The sequence below is a fragment of the Diorhabda sublineata genome, chromosome X (assembly GCF_026230105.1).
Source record: "Diorhabda sublineata isolate icDioSubl1.1 chromosome X, icDioSubl1.1, whole genome shotgun sequence".
Taxonomy (NCBI): Eukaryota; Metazoa; Arthropoda; class Insecta; order Coleoptera; family Chrysomelidae; genus Diorhabda; species Diorhabda sublineata.
Genome location: NC_079485.1, coordinates 9,481,142 through 9,500,675, shown reverse-complemented (window position 1 = coordinate 9,500,675; position 19,534 = coordinate 9,481,142). Strand labels below are relative to the sequence as shown.

At 28.7% G+C, this 19,534-nt stretch overlaps 2 protein-coding genes across 7 annotated transcripts; one reads left to right on the top strand and one right to left on the bottom strand.

Moving 5' to 3' along the window:
* Positions 1 to 361: 361 nt before the first annotated feature.
* LOC130451841 (ATP-dependent Clp protease proteolytic subunit, mitochondrial-like) lies at positions 362 to 7,397 on the bottom strand. The gene is made up of 4 exons (XM_056791152.1): positions 7,091 to 7,397; positions 4,720 to 5,033; positions 3,803 to 3,920; positions 362 to 661 (listed from the first exon to the last, which is right to left on the bottom strand). Exons 1-4 carry the CDS (start codon positions 7,115 to 7,117, stop codon positions 434 to 436), a joined length of 687 nt encoding a protein of 228 aa, XP_056647130.1. The 5' UTR covers positions 7,118 to 7,397; the 3' UTR covers positions 362 to 433.
* A 1,136-nt stretch (positions 7,398 to 8,533) lies between these two features.
* Positions 8,534 to 19,534, top strand: LOC130451840 (14-3-3 protein zeta). 6 transcript variants are annotated; one of them, XM_056791145.1, is made up of 6 exons: positions 8,534 to 8,736; positions 10,959 to 11,280; positions 12,843 to 12,966; positions 15,996 to 16,159; positions 17,635 to 17,751; positions 18,776 to 19,534. In XM_056791145.1, the coding sequence occupies exons 2-6, from the start codon at positions 10,978 to 10,980 to the stop codon at positions 18,812 to 18,814; spliced, it is 747 nt and encodes a 248-aa protein (XP_056647123.1). In that variant the 5' UTR covers positions 8,534 to 8,736; positions 10,959 to 10,977; the 3' UTR covers positions 18,815 to 19,534. The 6 variants fall into 6 exon arrangements, with proteins under 6 accessions (XP_056647123.1, XP_056647125.1, XP_056647127.1 ...); XM_056791147.1 differs by lacking the exon at positions 15,996 to 16,159 and adding an exon at positions 16,281 to 16,444 and having other exon boundaries at positions 8,580 to 8,736; XM_056791149.1 differs by lacking the exon at positions 15,996 to 16,159 and adding an exon at positions 16,281 to 16,444 and having other exon boundaries at positions 8,720 to 8,988.

The window sequence follows — 19,534 nt, the reverse complement described above, 5'->3', positions numbered from 1 at the left end:
ACTCCGATTCAAGTTCTGCCTGCTGATTTAGATTAGTCCACATACCATTTAATATCAGTTCTGTTCATTTCTTGTATGGTGTTTTGATCCCATTTAGGTCTACAGCTTAGTATTGAGGTACATTTTTTCTCAAAGTTAAATTTTTTTATTGCATTATTCTGAGGCATATCCCAGGTTTGTTCATTATTTAGGGACGATTTTGAACTTAACATTCTAAGTGATGTTTTCTGCCACGCTTTCCAGTACTATTTGGAGAGGTGGGAGATTTAGAGTCACCTTCGTGAGATTGTTCTTCTTCGTGGTATTCAAATTAGTTCTAGCAAATAATATTTAAAATTAGAAACTAGAAGAGAAGCAAGAATTAATTTACAAAATTTTATTAAACGAAACATTAAGAATATGATTCATTATAGAATAACAATTTGTTAACAAATCAAGTTGAGTTTTCAGTTGTATCTGTCTCATCGTTCAATGGTTTTGATAGCACTTTATCTATCAATCCAAATTTTTTAGCTTCTTCAGGACTCATAAATTTGTCTCTTTCCATGCTTCTTTCTATGACTGCTAATTCTTGTTTAGTATGTCTAACATACAAATGGTTTATTTGCTTTTTAAGTTTTATAATTTCATCTGCTTGAATCTGAATATCAGTCGCTTGTCCCTGTAGAACAAATAATTTTAGTACACGAATTCAGTATTCTGAATTTATTTCCTACATAGTAAATGTTCAAAAGTATGTAAGAAATCACCAAGTTCAAGAAAGTATACTAACATAATTGTTAATGTTGAGAAAAAAGGGATATTATTAATTGAATCACTAGATAAGACCATTCAAGAGTGATAAGACATTAGAATTATTGAATTAAGTTATCTCCTACCATAATTCGACAGTAAAATAAAATTATTTTATGGTGTTTTTCTAATTTTCAATTATTTAAAGGGATTTTTTTCAAATTTTTACTTAGATTGTTCTATACAGAAAAGTTCTCCTGTAATAATTCATTAGTTTCCACTGTTTTCCATTTATGCAAAAACAAAAGTATACCTACATGTATTGTAGTGTAAGTTAAAATGTGATACAGTAACAGTCATATTCCAAAACTAACCTGTATTTTTACAGGGATGAGATCGCCTTCTATAAATAATGTGTTCAAAAAAAAAGGTGACAGCTCATTCGTCTTGTAAGATATGTATCAATATCTATTGTATCCCTCTTCAAAGTAAACGCTCAAGAAATTTTCTCAATTCTTTTCAATCGCGGGAAAATTTGGTTGAGTTGGTAAGTTCAGACAAAATCTTGATTACAGCTTTATTGTTTGCCAAAAAAATTAAGGAAAAAAAGTTTAAGCTTGTGCTTTATTGTAATACAAAAGTGATATAATTTTGACAATTATTCTTAGCTTCGTCACAATTGCTACATAAAAAATTGACTTAGTTTATCCCAAATTCCAGCAGAAATAGCGAATCAAGCTATTGATAAATTCTTAAAATTGTTTTCTTTCTTCAATGATCAGTGTGATATAAGATCTTTTACAAAGTTGAGAAAAAAAGTTGGCAAAAGCGGAAATTTTAGGTTTTCGTCAACGCATAAGAGCCAAAACAGTGAGATCTGTAGCTCGTAGCTTGTACTTAATCTACTTAATAACACTTGTTCAATATTGAAATGAATGACAACTAAACACAATCAAGAACCTACCATTAGATATAATAAAACAGAATAAATTCACAAAAGAATAATTACTGTATTTATAAAATAATCTATTCATGTTGTATGGAATTTGAAAAGAAACTCTAGTATGGCTCACTTCCATTACAAAGTTTAAAACAAGACGAAAAGGATCGATACTTTATACTATAAATATAAATGTAATAAAAATTTAACTACAATTTACAATGTAACATATTTAACACTCTTTTAAAATGTATACCTAAAATTTTAAAGACATTAGCCTTGTTTTCTTGTGGTGTTGGCATATGATGCCAACACATCTTAGGATTTTCTGGAAAAGAATTCTTTAAGATTTGTGAGGAAACCCATAAGGAAAATTGTGAGCACTGGAAAGCCTTATTCTCTCCATCGTCTTATAAAAAATCAAGTACTTTATAAGCACTTACTTAGTCCTAGTTCATTTTACAACATAAAACCATCGGAAGTCATTGTTTTTGGTCATTGCTAATCCAACTAAAAATTTGGAATGACGTGATACATTAAATTTTGAAAACTCAACACATTACTTATAACTTGATGTTTACTTTCCACTAACACTAAGAGCACTGTCAGTATCATACACATAGTCTCAAACAAATAAGAATGAAAATATTGTAAACTGAATTTTAAAAATGCTTTATATGCGCCAACCCTTCCTATGGTACTAGACACAAAACATATCCAATATTCTACAACATAAATTTAGTTCTGCCACTTACCAATCATGGCGCTAGTGTAATAAAAATGTGCCATTACTGTGAATATCAATTGGCAAGAACAAACATTTTTTTCAATTTCCCAAACGCTTTTCTAATGTATGTTCTAAATAGGAAGAATTTTGTAAAATTCAATACTCAATATCAAATTATCGCCTAAAATCATTTCCTAGAAAACATTGGCAGTATAAAGTTATGCCATCTACTCTCATCTGCTTTCATTGGCTACTTCCATTTATGAAGATTACGCCCAAGTTAATGACTATATAGTAACCCAATATCATTTTCAAATGAATTTTCACATTCCATTTTTACAGAGGAAATTAGTAGTTTTGACAAACAAAAATCAGTTTTTTTATTATACCTGGAACTAGTAAGAACAATCTAACACCAAGGGAAATGGTAATGTATCAAGTTCATCGGAATACAATAGCCAAAATATCTAAATTAAAAAACGTTTGAAGAATAACAAAAATAAGTTAAAGACATTGAAGAAGATGTGTGAAATTGGAACATTTTAGTGTATAGAAGAAAGTTTAAATAATGTAATGAAAGAATTCATTAATACACAGTTGAGAAATATTCATAGACAAGGTACACTAAAAAAATGCACAGGATAAAACTTTTGCTCTTTCTATGTACAAAATAAGTCTCACAACCTATTATTCCAACAGTGATAAATTGATATAGTTTAGTCATTTCACTATTAAAGTGTTGTGATATTTGTAAATTTGTGTTGTAAATATTTTGTAAATAAACGTATCCCAATTCTAAGATGTTTTTTATCATGAATGAATTCAGGAAACTGAGAAATCAGGACTGGATGGAAAAGAATAATTAGAATACAGTAGATATTCTGTGTTGTAAATTTAAATGACCTACGAAAATAGATTAATTCTGCCACATAACTAAAGCCATCATGTTGTTTCCACTAAATAACAACTAAGTTTGCATTTCTTCTTTAGGTATGTTCTGTGGTACTGTTGTATATACTGTCCGTTAATATAGAGCAGATACTGCAATCTTGTTTAGAAATATATCAATACTGCTGTTTACTAAACACCATACATAAGCTAAAAAACCGTAAGTAACCCTACCTTAGTAACTTCCTAAGCAGGACTTTCACATGTTATGTCTGCTAAGTAAAAAAGCCATATGTGTTGTTACTGCTCCTTAGCTTAGTATGCAATACTCAGGGCTGTTTGTTAATTAGATCTCAAATTCAGCATACATATGATTAATACTACCGTTATATCTTGAAAATGACTGCAGATTTGGCATTTTCATTAGTATACTACTACATATGAAAACATATCTAACCCCAAATGTTGAATTTTGAATTTACCGCCCTTTTCCTGCTATAGATAGTTTTACTTACTTGTACACCCCCAGAAGGTTGATGAATCATAATTCTAGCATTTGGTAGGGAATGTCGCATGCCTGGAGTACCAGCAGCCAACAATAGTGAAGCCATGCTACATGCCTGTCCAACACACCTAACAAAAATAAGTATACAATATGAATTCAAAAACTTTTATTAATTTCACTTGAACCACTTGCCAGAAAAATTAGGTGTTCAATACTTAGGATCAATATTCAACAATTAGTGGGACCATCATAAAATTTTAATTTAAATCTAATTGAACACTTGAATTTTTGATAATTTGCACTTATACTAGTTTGCTCATAATTATATTTTCATTTTTATTCATTATAACAGTTTCAGAGCATTAGAAACAAGTAATCATTTTTTTAAAGATTTGCAAAAAAATTTTGTACACTTCAAAGTCGTTCCACTCCGAATAATATTAAGAATAAAAACTTGAACAAATTTCACCAAATCATTTAGTTTTGCCAATATATACGTGGTTTCCCTAATACAAGCTATTAAATAGTAATAGCAGGCAAGTTAGTAACATATTCATTTCAAAAATGCTGACCAATCATTCATTAAATGTAATGAACAAATAAATAAATATCTTAAATTATGAATACTATTAAATAGATAAGTTTGAAACATGTTCACCTTATCTGTTGAAATGTTTTATTAACTTTTTCCCTGAAAAAATATAAAGTTGTGTAAATTATCTGATTAAACTTTCAATGTAATTGGAAATACACATTCTCTCACTAGCAGTGTATTTTTTTAATGGTAGGAATCTAAGGACAGACTTTTGATATGATATACCCATTAGTTATTACTGTAGATCTCTTCATACATTGAATACAATTTACCTTACTATGTTACATTTTCAATAAATTAATTTTAAATAATATATATAATTAAATACTAACCAAGTAGCAATTGGGGGCAGTATGTATTGCATAGTATCGTAAATTCCTAATCCAGCAGTGACACTACCTCCAGGAGAATTGATGTATAAATGAATAGGTTTTGTGGAAGACTCAGATTGTAAAAACAATAATTGGGCAACTATTAAGGAACTCATTGCATCATGAACAGGTCCCATGAGACATATTATTCTCTCTTTAAGTAGCCTTGAATAAATATCGTAAGAACGCTCACCTCTTCCTGTCTGTTCTACTACTATTGGAACAAGGCCTATATTTCGAATAATAATGTTGTTCTGCAAGGAACCATATTTTCTCTTAAAACAAAAAAATTAAATTAGTAAAATCATGTGATTGATTTTTAAATAATATAAACAGTTTTGTATTGCATCAGAGACACCTCTACTTTGTGTATATCTTGTTCAAATGGAATGTTTTAAAGAGCATAATATTAAATATAAGATAAATACTGTTTCCTGCAATATTATTATTAACTCAAAAACGAATTTGTATAACAAGTGAATAAGGTGTTTGATAGTTTTACAAGGAAAGTGTATAAACGAGTATTAATTGAAAATCCCTTATAAATCTCATATCATCATTTTTCACTTGGTTATTTTAATTCCTTTTTCTGTTTTGTTTCAAATTTTTCATTTAAATATGGAGTCTTATTCCTTATTTTTTTATATATTAATTTTGTTCAGCATTTCTTTTTTCAGGTACAACCTCCTGAAATTTGAATAACTTCAGGAAAACATCAGTTATATAATACACTCAGAAAGGAGATATATTAATTAATGTTACTCCTCCAAAGTATTCTTGGTATTAACAAAGAGCAACTAGATATCAATACAGAGATTATAGTATTCTATTTAACTTTCAACTAAGTACGACTGCAAATATGAATCAGTTTATTATAAAAGTAAAAAATAAATATTCTATAAATTGTCCAAAGTTTCTTTGTTAAATAAATGACAGATGTTAGATAAACGCAGAATGGACACAACAACAAGATCAATTCAAGAATAATCTATAATTCTATCATTCAACTTAGTGAGATTATATTCCTTTCCTCATACTAATAGCAGCATTGTTTTTTTTTCAATGAAGACTTCAATAACACATGAATTGATTGCATAAATTTGCAATGACTAATGACTTGTACTCAGTGGGGAGATATATTTCTGTGCTATTTCAAAAAACCGAAACTTTGATATCTTTATTTTTAAAAATAATTATTTCTAGTTGCATACGTGACGAAAATAAATCAAAGAATATAAATAGCAAATTTTATTTTCTTTCACTCAGCATTTATGTGACAAAAGAATTGAAGTTAGTAATATATGTATATGCAAAATTTAGAAAAAAATTATATTAGAAATTGCAAATGACATATTTCTGTTATAGTTTGAAATTTCTCATTTTGCTCAGGAGTTTATTCCAAATAGCTCTTTAATACCAAATTTCGAGTCACTTATAACAAATTTGGATACTTTTGCATAATTTAGTTTTAATTTTGTTATTGATTGACTGTAGTGGATTTTTTACTTAAATATACTTATATTCCATTGTGCCTAACGTGTGAACCTCTAAATAAAGCATTAATAATTTATAATATACATAATATTAATTTATAATGTATAATTGAATTTTTCTGTCTTTTTTCACTATGTAGCTGATTGCATTGATTTTATAGTTGTTACCTTTATTCATTTGTATGTACTCTATTGGATTGTATCAAATAATTTAGGAACATTCTCTGATATTTTTTATTATTTTATACATTTTTCTATTCAAGTTTATGTTTATTCTATTTAAAGGAAAATGTAGCCTGATCCTTGATCTGTATTTCTTCTCTGTCTAATTTAAAATTGATGTTTATTATGCTAAGTACATTTTAAAACTAAACCACCTTGACTCACTGCATCAATTTATTTATAGTATAGAAAAATATGGAATTAGCTCACATTTCAGATCATGCATTCAAACCCTTAAGTGAAAATATTAATGCACCAGATGCTTATTAAATAAAATTTCAAACAAAACTTGGGACCAATCTTAATAAACAGTACATATTATAGACAGGAGCAGAACTAAGACAACTTAATATCAATTATTTGAATTAATATATTTCTTCTCAAAAAAGAAATCACCAATTGAAATAATTTCAATCATATCAAATATGGACTCAAGCACTGGGCTTATAAACCTTAGTCATTAAACCTGAATTAAACAATTCGGATTGTTTAATTTATTCAATAAAAAAATGATATCATTAATTAAAGTATATTATTCAGTGCTATAAAGTACAGGTGTTATTTAATAGAAATAAATAATGCAAATGCGCCAGACAACTATAAACAGCAATACTTACAAAAATATTGAAACTACGTCCTAACATTTTAAACAAAATTGATTTTAAAGTGACTATTTACAAAAATGTTAGCATAACTTAAATATTTTAAATAACTATTATTACTATATAGAAAAGTGAAACCTACAATTTCATGGAAATGTAAGGTTATTGTTTTGACTTTTACAGTCATGCCAAACTAGTTTATTCTAATCCAAATCTATTAAAAAGTTAAGAGCTTTAGTTTTGAACCAAACAACATCTGGTTCAAAGTTAAGATAAGAGATTTTGAAGATTAGCATCAGCTGCACGTGGAATTATTTAAAGGCACTTATCGTTAATCTTGTATCTTTTTGTTTTAATGAATCCTGCAAAATAAGTTGGTGAGATTGTGTAGCGGCAAATTTAAAATCAAAATATCTGGGCCTAATTAGTTGCTAATAGGGAATTCAATATAAAAAATATATCTAAAAAATGTATCAACTCTAATACACATATTTGAATTTTGTTTAGGTAGCTTCTAGTCTAATTCACATATCTGAAAGGATTTTGTTGCATATACGCAACTGGGCCATGAAATAAGTTATTCATTATACCTTGTAATAACCCTTATAAATAGAAATGAGCAACATTTATGTAACGTGACATGTAGTTTATGGTATAATACTTAATTCCAACTTATTATATCTATCAAAAATATGAATTGGGAGAATGTAAGCATTATTGTCCACAGAATACCTAATAACAGATTTATAAAAAACAGCTCGTTATTTGATAAGTAAACCAAAATATCTCTAGCAGATTGGAAAATTTAGATATCTACTATTCAGCTACGTCAATTAATATAAAATTTAGATAGATAGCAGCATTGTTCATTGCCAAACTTGTATCTAACGCAGTCATAAAATGTTGGCTACCGTTATGTTATAAGTCCATTTTTGTTACATAGTTGCCTATGGAAAATTTTATATGAGTACGATTCATATACCACACCAAATTATCGTATAATTTTTTATGCATATCCTTATAATTTCTATATTCACCAATTTCATAATATCTTGGACTGTAATCAGAATGAACTAGCGATTGAGTATAGCCACATTATTCCAAGTAGTTCCAACTCTTGGAACTTGCAATTGGCCTTTACATTTGAACATGGCTTTTTTTTATAATAGAAACCCTTGCTGATCAAAATATTATTATTAAAAAATTTCAGAACTAAGTCAGAAACATTAAACAAATTCTGTTACTTTGTATAGCAATGGAAGAACCAAAAGCAAAGTTTTAATAAATATGTGAGATTTTTTAATTAAAACCAAGTAACAAGTACTTAATATAACATTATTTTCTCTTTTTCGCATCAATAAGACAAATGTTAATTTCTGAAAACATATGTAAATTTAATTATATCTTTGATTTCCAAAAACATTACAGATTTCATCGTACTCACAAGAAATTTATTATATTCTTGGCAACGCTACCCAAAGTTCCATCCTCTGGGGAATTTTATTACTTTACGTTGGTTGCACTGGGTCATCTTTCAGTCTTCTGTCTTAGGATCGTTCAGGTTCTTTCATCTGTCTCAGTTTTTGTTGCCGGATTGCTGTAATCACCACTGGCATTAAAAGGATATTTCTGTAAAAGTGATAAAAATTTGGGCAAAAAGTGTAAGTAGATATTGTTATATGTATTTAGATGCATGCAATTCTGTAGTTTTAATATATTTATTGAAATATTATAAAACGCCGTAAAACACGTTAATTTTTTGTAACCGCCATGATTAGAATTTGAGCACGACGGTTTCATCGATCGTCGCGGCCGTCGAAGTCGTGATCACTGATCTAGTCCTTACTCCTTGTTCATAGTAGTGTGTACAGCGTCGGCTGTTACAAAATTTAAGTAATTTATTGAAGCAAACTGTAAGTAACGCTTAATTTTTTGTGTGAGCAATTATTTAATGAGAAAATGATAAATTGTGAACGTGATTTCGGAATATTCTTTGAATTTATTGTATTTTAATCAGTCATCGTGTGTGCCAGTATTGACCTTCATCATTCAACATCCTTTGTGGAATTTTTAAGTGATAAAATTCTTTCTGGCGACACTTAAGTTCTATAATGTACTATGCTGGTTTATTATATTTTATGGTGTAAAGTCCGTGACGTTGAACATTACATGATTACAAATTCTTTTCAAATGTATCACTGCTACGTAGTTGTATTGATGAGGTCATTGTGTCGTGATACGGCTGTTTGAAAATTATTGCAATATATCTGTTTTACGCCAATAATTTTGTTTTGTGGGTAAATAAGGGCGCACGTTTTCGAAATCCGTTTTAACTACGCATTACAGTAAAAGGTGTGGCTGACGCCATATTGTCATTCGCTTGCCGGTGCCTTGATGGAGTAGCGCAGTAGTTGAAAGTTGGGCTTTTATCTTTGTCGTTGCCAGTTCATTGCCGGTCTTCCCACTTTGTGAACGAGGGGTGGAAATACCTTACTTTTTTGGATATACTCTGGTAAATGTACAATTTCTATTATTAGAATAAGCAAATTTTCCTCTTACTCAAATTATAGATTGTAATTGGTATTTTTTTATTAGCGTCAATTAGTCATAATTCAAATTTTAGAATACAATCAACTTCAATGTACATTTACTGCATTCTTGAATAAGATTTTTGTATCGTGATGTACTTTTTACAATTTATCGATTATTTATAACCTTGCTTTATGTAAATTCCTTTAAAACCTAAATTCTAGATGAAGCACCTATATTGTTCATTGATTGAATTTCAATTAAAATGGTTTTAGTAAATGATTGTAAATCAATTAATAGGGCGAGCCCAAATTCAAATTGATTTTATTATTTATAAGATCTAGAAAAATCACTACAATAAAAAGTTAATATGTGCAACTGTAAAGATCTTGCAATTTTAAGTAACATAGAACACATTTGGAAACTTAGGAATTGTATAAATTATTGTATATTTAAAATTATCAAGTGCGACTTGTTAATATGAAATACTTTGGTATTGTCATGTGAAATAAGTTAGAATGTGACATTATTTTGAATAATTTAAAATTGTTTGAATTTATTATTAACTTTAGTTAGTACCTTTTCAAAACTTGTTTTAACATTTACCTCATATTATTTTCTATTTTCACATCATTACTAGAACGAAAATATATTTGATTCTTTTATCTTAGAGATTATTTACAGAAGTTAATGTTTTCTCATTCTCTTTGAATAGAATGGTTCCAGTCTTGTACATTCTTCTATATTTATGGATCAGACATGTTTGGGGGGATTAGTTGTTTTTATGTATATCAGAACAAATTAAGTTCCAGAATATTTTTTATAAATCACTAAATTGTGCAATAAGAAAATATTTCTCCAAGTCTTACATTAATCAGAAATTCTTGTATTATCCATGAACAAAACTTCAATAATCCTTTGTTCTTCTTAATCGGGGTAAGTCAAGCAGCAGTACAAATGTAGGTCTTCTATTGGCCAACAGTAATCTTTCAATCTTCTGATGTTTTGAGCCAAAAATTTGGCTTTTGACATTTTCCTCATCCCCATATTTTTAATCGCGCAACCAAAGATGAATAATAATTTTGCCCCTTAATGTATATTTTCCTTTTCTACCAAATTTCCCACTCCAATATACTATTCATCTTTTTTACATAACTATTATTGATCACCGTTTTAATGACGTTTATAATTGGCTGGATTAACAATGGTCGGGATTATTCAATTGAATGAAAAATCGACAGGTATTTGAATTTTATGAATTTCTGGGTGTTGTCCCAAAGAGTGAAGTTTGATTAACATTATTATAACTAATAATGATGGATTCTTACTACTTCACATAATTTTTTTATTCCAGATTTAGAATTAGATAAAAAATGTCCGCTCCCGACAAAGATGAATTAGTTCAAAGAGCCAAACTTGCCGAACAAGCAGAACGCTATGATGATATGGCTTCGGCAATGAAATCTGTTACCGAGACGGGAGTAGAGTTAAGTAATGAAGAAAGAAACCTCCTCTCAGTGGCATACAAAAATGTTGTAGGTGCGAGGCGGTCGTCGTGGAGAGTAATTTCTTCAATTGAGCAAAAGACTGAGGGTTCTGAAAGAAAACAACAAATGGCCAAAGAGTACAGAGAGAAGGTTGAAAAAGAATTGAGAGAGATCTGCGATGATGTCCTTGTAAGTTTTATTCTGTTCTTATGAATATAATTTAGTAAGTTACAGATATTTTTATGAACAAATTTGAAATTGGTTCTAAACATTTCTTTGGCTTTCGTATTTTATTATTTATTCACTTTAAACTTTCTATTACTAGTTGTTTTTTTATAAATATTTGTTGTAAGTGAATCTTGTAATATAGTTCGCACACAAGATATGGTAATATGTATTTATATATATTTATCAGTGTTCTGTCAGGGCATAAATGCATAATGTTATTATTCATTCAAAAAATTGTTTCTCAGAATTGTGAACAATTTTATTTATTTAGAAAAACTTAGTATTTCTTTTTTGTGATACAACACTAGTTCACAATTTCAGATGGAACTGCAACTATTGATTTAAATATTAAATTGGTGATATTGTTTAACAGTGAAGGTTCATTATTTATCATTAGTACTTTACTAAGCAAATAATTTTGTAATTAGTCATCATTCAGCATTGCACAAAGAATCATAAAATTTACTTGCAACTTCTATCAAGAATACAAAACTTGTTATGAACAAAAACAAGCCATTTATAAATATTTTTTTAAGTACTTCAATATCACATGGTTACACATTGTTATGTACAGCATGCGATTTTTAATATCTATTGTTTGTAAAGTATTTATCTATTTTTCTTTGTTATGGCGATCCATTATCACATAAAAAATTATAGCAATATTTATGTGACTGACTAGATCAGCACTTATATATGAGATATCCCAGAAAGCATTCCATAATGTTGCAATATATGAGTGTATATAATATAGATATATAGTGTAAATAGGGTAGTAGAGATCTAAATTTTTAGTTCATTGCTTTTTATACTTTTTATGACTCATTTCTGATGAAAAAATTATTTCATTTATATGTAGGACTAATTTAAAAGTACTCTTAACTAGATTGAATGAGGTCATTTACATTATCTGTTGAAATACTTATTTGTACAAATGAGTGCTATTTGTCACAATCTAATAATACAAATAGTGGTTGGAATAAAAAAACGTATTTGAACAATTCAGTCTTTTAAAACTATGAATAAACTTTTGAATTGGTGGAGTTCATGCTTATTTAAGATATTTTATCTATACTACAAATTCTGACCATTCACTTTCTAGGCTACTCTCATAATCCATGTGCATTGTTTTTCTTGGAATATGGTAGCAATAAGGTTCTATAATTCTTTTTTCAAGTGTACAATCGTCATTTTGTTGAAACAATTGGACATCATTGATTTTTTTACATATTTTGTTAAATTAAGCTTATGCACACAATATCACCTAACAGTCTGAGTTTTTGTTTTAAGAGTAGTGCAGTTGTGCAGAAATATGTGCTTCCATTTCAGTATAGTGTAAATTGAGATTTGAATGATTCATTTCAATAATTTAAATAAGTCGATTCTATATGATGCAAAATAATTATCAAATAACTTTCGTTCTTCTGAACAAGTTGATGTATCTTGAATTACTGATAACATTTAAGTAAAGAAAAATTTAGTTGTTTTTCTTTTGGTAAATTATATAGCAGTATTAATTGTAGGGACTCCTCGACAAATACCTTATTCCCAAAGCTAGCAATGCAGAATCAAAAGTATTCTACCTTAAGATGAAAGGAGATTATTACAGGTATCTCGCAGAAGTAGCCACCGGAGATACAAGGAACAGTAAGTTGCTTGATTTGCTATTGATGTTATAACTAATCGATTTATTTTTTTGCAAAATCCTGTTTTATTTACTCTTAACATCGGTAAAAATTGAGAGTTATTGATTTTTTTTTAATTTCAATTTATTGATTCCACGCCTTTATAAATAGAACTGACATCTTCAATATCAAACCCAACATTACATAATTTATTGTTACTTGTAAGTCCAAGGTAAAATATCTTTGATTTTTTATTTTTACTATTAATGGAAATATATTGATTTTTCAATTGCTCCAATTTATTAAAACGTGAATTTATTTGGTACATGAGTCCAAATGTAATTTAGAATTTGCAAATCAGTGTGTCAAATTAACCTTCCAAAAAACTTTTTTCTATGCTGTTTGTGAAGAACAAATCACAATAAACTATTTATGAAGAAGGTATATAAATACTTGGGTAGTAATAGTACTTGAGTCAATCTTTAAAACAAATGCTTATCTAAAATCATTTCAGCTTACACTAAATTTGTTTATTGGATTTAATGGAAATATCTTTTATTTCATATAAAAATAAACAAGTGGCAGATGTTTTAGGATAAGTAGGGAATCGAAATAAATTAGAATAAAGGAATCATTTTTAGTTATTTTATTATTTTAAGGAGGCATTTGGAAATTTAAAAAAAACTGACAATAAATTTTTAGATATTTTCTTTTCTGAAGGTTTAGTCAGTATGTAGTGTTCACTCATGCGTCCTGTTTTCAAAATATATTACACAGTTATATAAGATAAAACTAATTATTAGCAGGAAAAGTAAATATTGAATGTCTTGAGTTTATCAACTCTTTTGTTTGATTTGATTTTAATATATCAGTTTAATATTTATCCATGGTGTCCAGTTCTTAGTCGAATATATGTTGATTGTTCAATTCTCAGAAAATAAACTATGTGAAACTTTAATCTATTCAAAGGAAATTGTCTCTGATCAAATATATTGTTATCATTAACAGGTTTTTGGATCTGATATGTAGCAACAGCTAGTTTAAAATATATATTCAAATCAACTATACTGTAATTATCCAAGGACACTGTTTCAGTTTTTTAGTAACTGGCTTATGGTATTGACAATATTCTTAAAATATTCCAATATCAGGCAAATTCTTTTATCCAATTACCCGCGCCTGTAATAAAGATAAAAAATTTAATATTGTATTGTGTACATAATTTGTCACATACACAAAGATGTTTTTTTATTAAACAATTTGCTTATTTTAATTTGTCGGCATTTTGTTTTAGTGTTCAATATTTTCTCCTTTACTATAGATATCCAATTGTCGCCCATCAAATAACGACTTTTAGGTCGATTGAAATTTATTACCTAACTAATTACTGTGAACTGTTCTTATGTATAATTTGTAACGAATACTATTTTTGTAGTCCTGATGTGTTGCAAATTTAATAAAATTATATAATACGGCGATAAATCAGTGAACCAGACTATTTTTAGAATATATTTGCCACCTACTTTTGTAAATCTGCAATAAAATTGTCATATGAATTGATTGTAACTTTAAAACATTCCAAGAGTTATTTATAATAATGTTGAATAAAAGAATTCTTTGTAAAGATTTGATTACTTGATTTGCAAATATCTCTAAAAGAAAACTACTTGGATTCATAACATAGAAGCTATTCCATGTGGTGACACGGATATTGACGAAAATATAGAATCTCTACTTCTTTGAGAATCATATAAAAAATATTTCACTTGATGGTCCCACGGATAAAAAAAAATGATTTAGTTGTATTTATTTTAGAGAATTTTCATGTCGATATTGGTCATCATAGCCGACATGTATTTATAATAAAATTTATTTGTTAACTTGATACATTGCCAAATTTTAAATTCGTCTTGATCCAGGTTTTTAAGTCAGTAGATTAATATCGTCCTATCAATTCCATACTGTTGCACACTTGAAACTCTAAACATTTCTCACAATATGGTAAAGGGCGCGACTATCTTCGGCAATATGATACTCACCACCAAAGAGTGTGCTGCAGCTATTGCATTGATTGTAGAAGGTTCCTCATAAGTACATGATTCAAAATTCCATATGGCACAGTAATCGATTTCTGGAAATGTAAAAGGCTTTCAGGAGACTATAAAGAAATAAAATGGAATCTAGTTGAGTCATTGGGCGTATAACTGATCTTTGTAATTTGAAACCCTAATACAAGGGTTTTTACATGAATATTTTGCTTCGTCGATATTTCTTGCCGCTTTTCATCAAGAAACAAACAATACATCCTATTTTTGGCTCTGTTTGTAGAAAAAAAGTTTTCTATTTTCCTGCATAACTGCATATCACAAGATTCGTCCAGAATTATCTTGAAAATACCGAAATCCTAGCAATAGTATAGTCAGCTATTAGCTTCGACCTTGAAGAAATAGAGTTTAGAGTTTCTCTAATGTTGTTAGTCCCCTATGAGTTTTATTATATCCAATTACATATGCTATCTCTTGAATGAATTAAAATATGTAATGTTCTTCAGTAAACTGGAATCAACAATGAGATTTAATGCATGCCCGGATGGAAAATTTCATGCTGAAACTTTTGCTTGAAAAGGAAATGTGTGTTATTAAAATATGCCCGTAGTTTTGATTTTATTTTGTACATTTTTGGTTGAATAAATTTCCTACACTAGTGGTTGAAATTTAAAAGATACATAAGTTTTAAGTTTCAGTACCACCTCTATAATTTTTTACTTGGATTCATTGCAATATTTTTTAAAATTGAAAAATACAAATCATCCGTTAATATTATAGGAGGGTGTAGTTTTAAATCGTATCCAATGCTTGATAAAGCATTCAACTTTCGAAATCCCCAGTTTTCAGCTGCTTCAGGTTTCCTTTTTTGAATGTTTTAAAAATTTATTCTTTATTGGGTCATAACATGGAGTAGCAACCAATAGTTCTGTTTTTTTACTTTTAACTTGTTTGAACTTACAGATTTCATTTTCTTGCATAAACTTTGCTTAATTCTAACTTCCAGCTGTCGTCGACTACTCACAAAAAGCATACCAAGATGCTTTTGAAATTTCTAAGGCAAAGATGACGCCAACACATCCAATCAGGTTGGGATTGGCACTCAATTTCTCAGTTTTTTATTATGAGATATTAAATTCGCCAGATAAAGCATGCCAACTAGCGAAACAGGTTAATACATTTTTATTTACAGCAGGGGCAGAATTACATGGAAGGCAATAGTTTTCATGTACTCTTGATATCTAGTTATCAAATGTTTTTGTTTTCAAATAATTCATTTTTTCTTGTGTAGAAGTGGTTGAAGACTCACAAAAGGCATATCAGGAAGCATTTGATATAGCAAAGTCCAAAATGCAGTCTACCCACCCTATTAGGCTAGGTCTTGCCTTAAATTTCTCAGTGTTTTATTATGAAATTATAAATTCACCTGCAAGAGCGTGTCACTTAGCTAAACAGGTTATTATAGTTTTATTTTTTTTTGTTAGTTTGTGTGATTTTTTTTTAAATATGCGACTGTTATTAACATTGCCAATTTGTGATGTAATTCTGCCTGAATACTAACTTTAGTTGCTTGTAAAAACCCACACAATTACATTGAAATTTGTTATATTTGTGCTTTTGGGTTTGCTCTATACCTTGTCTTGCACAGTATTTATATTTATTATCAAAAGATAAATCTGATTTAAATCCTAAACATTCACCTGAAGCGAAGTTCTATTATTATATATTAAAACTTCAACAAGTAAAATTTTTATGCCGGCCAGGCACTGTAAGCACACAGGTGCTTACAATGCGTATTTTATACAAACCTAAATTTTTTTCAAGCAAATTACGTGAGAAAACTGTGACGATATTTTTAATAATGAAATTTTAATATGTGCTGTTCTATGTTGAATCTGTGGTTGATTGGAAGCTTTAGTGTTGCTGCAATTACTCATTTGAGAAGACTGGTGTATTATATTATGTAAAAATAATTACATATGCTTCAAAAACACTTTAGCACGTTTTGGATGAATGCTATAAATAGAAATAGTATTTTGACATCAAAATAATAATAAAATGAAAAGAATACTAAACGAGCACAAATAGAAAATAGGAGACAACATAGGAAAACACACTGGTTTCAGGAGACTGGAAACCTTAGCCGGATTTCTTTTTCTGAAATATTTTTGTGAAATCAGTTGAAGCCAGATCAGTTTGATATGATTTTTTGCCATATTACGGAATAATTATCTGTTTGGTGTAGTTATCCAATCAATCAAATGTAGTAATCCCCTGGTTGATTAGAAGAAAGTCTTGGAATAAAATTTAGTCTGCATTACTGACCTTGCTTACTGATTTGTCTCCAAACGCTTTGTCTGGTTTTAAACCTGCCATTTTCACTCTGAACGCTTGTTTCATACATTGTTATGTATTGATGCAAAACCCTCCTCATTAGACCTTAATAGCTCTAGAGATAATTCTAAATAATCATTTCCTTGCTTTTCTTGTTTGGCCTTTTCAATCGCGCAATTTTTTTGGACCAAAATTTTTCATTTATAAACATCTCTATTTTGGTTTAGGAAGACAGATTTAAGAGTAAATGTAATACTGTGAGAGATAAGCGGTTAAATTATAGTTTTAATCTTAAATTAATGGTTTCATAGGCCTTTGATGATGCAATAGCTGAGTTGGACACATTAAATGAAGACTCGTATAAGGACAGTACCCTTATCATGCAGCTGCTCCGAGACAACCTCACACTTTGGACAAGTGACACACAGGTATGCTTCTTATAGTTAGATTAACTATTTATATTTAAAAGAAGTAGTGGACTGTCTTCAAAACCCCAGAAAATAATTTTATAACTTGTATAGTCTTCAAACACCCTTATAAAATTAGTGAATATCTAGCAAATTGTGTGAAATGTGATTTGAAATTAAGGGAATTTAACAGATATTATTTTTAAGAGTAATTCGATTTACTACACTCACTTTAGTTTCTTCAGATGTAGATAAACAATTTATTGCTTCTAGACTGTTGAAATTAGTTTTAATATTGATAAATAAATATAATTTTATGGGCTACCTACGAAAGCCCACTACATAATGTCATTTAATTTTACGTGGTAAAATTTATTATTTCTATATTACAGATTTTAATCTAAATTTTTGTTAATGAAGATTCGTTTTTCATTAAAGTAGTAGTGTTTGAGAATGAGAATACTCTAAAGTTGATATATAATAATTTAATATTTCTAGTAAATGAACAAATATACCAGAAGCTATTATCTGGTCTTTAGATTTGGAATTATATAGATTATAACATAATAACTAAACTAATAAAATTACCAAATATTTAAAGTAAATTAAACTACTGGTATATATGTACAAGGTGTCCAACATAGGTGACCTATATACTTTTCCCCAAACCTGTAAGAGTTACCAAAAAACTTTAATAACAAAAGTTCTTTGTATTTAAAGGAATTTTTAGATTATTGAATCATTGATTATACAGGGTGTCCCAATTCTTCAGTATCGACATCAACTTTGGAAATTTGAATTCCTATATTTTATTGCGTTTTTTGATTTAGTGGTAAAAACAAAGGTAACTTTCATAAAATCGACCTATTTATAGGTCAATAGTCAATAATCTGAAAATTCCTTTAAATTACAGAACTTTTGTAATTAAAGTTTTGTGATAACTCTTATAGGTTTTGAGAAAAATCACCTTATGTTTGACAAATTTTTTGTAACAAAATTATGAATTTGACTGAAAGCTGTACTTCATCCACTTTATTTTTTACAGGGGGAAGCGGATGAGCCTCAAGAATCTGGTGATAATTGAAGTGTGGCGTGTCCGTTTTTAACTATTCGTTACAAAAATGAAATTTCATGTAAGTTAACGTATTCGTGGAACTTGGTTGTGAAGTTTCATTGACAGTTTTTGAGTTTCACTTTGATGAAACTTTTGATATTTAAAATGTTTTTAGGAGATATGTAAATCGTTAAATTATGTTACATTGTCACACAACCAGCATATAATTTTTCGCAACAAGTAATTTAAGCCATAAACAAACAGTCAAAAGATATGCAGTTATATGCTTTACTGGTTTAAAGTATGTGATTGTATATTTTAGTTGCTGAATGTTGTGTGATTTAATGTCAATTCTTCTGCAACAAATTTTGTTTTTTTATAATTGATTATTTTACTTTTTTTTATATAAATTAATGTCTCCTCCGATGTGACAATTTATTTGAAATTTCAACTTTTTTTAAGGTCTAACTCGTTAACTATTAAAATTATTATTTAATAACATTGTTTTAGTTTTATCTTTTTTATTTTGTATTTTTCCATTGTTGAACTCTCCATGAATTATTACCTCTTTATTTCGAGTCATTTCAATCATTACATTACCTTTAGTCCACCTAATTAATTTTGCACACCACTGCATGGGCCAATACCTGCCCTTTCCCCAAAAAACCCTATGTTTACCGTAAAACACTCACTTTGGATGTGCTATATATAAATGTATGAATATGTATTAAAATAAACTGCTATCAAGCT

Bases quoted from the DNA above. Each gene is read 5' to 3' on its own strand.
- LOC130451841 (XM_056791152.1), bottom strand. From the start codon at position 7,117: ATGTTAGGACGTAGTTTCAATATTTTT. The intron at 3,921-4,719 runs GTTAGTATTTAA...TATTTTTGTTAG, and splicing joins CTGCCCCCAATTGCTACTTG to GTGTGTTGGACAGGCATGTA. The intron at 662-3,802 runs GTAAGTAAAACT...TTTGTTCTACAG, and splicing joins AACCTTCTGGGGGTGTACAA to GGACAAGCGACTGATATTCA.
- LOC130451840 (XM_056791145.1), top strand. From the start codon at position 10,978: ATGTCCGCTCCCGACAAAGATGAATTAGTTCAAAGAGCCAAACTTGCC. The intron at 11,281-12,842 runs GTAAGTTTTATT...TATTAATTGTAG, and splicing joins AGATCTGCGATGATGTCCTT to GGACTCCTCGACAAATACCT. The intron at 17,752-18,775 runs GTATGCTTCTTA...TATTTTTTACAG, and splicing joins TTTGGACAAGTGACACACAG to GGGGAAGCGGATGAGCCTCA.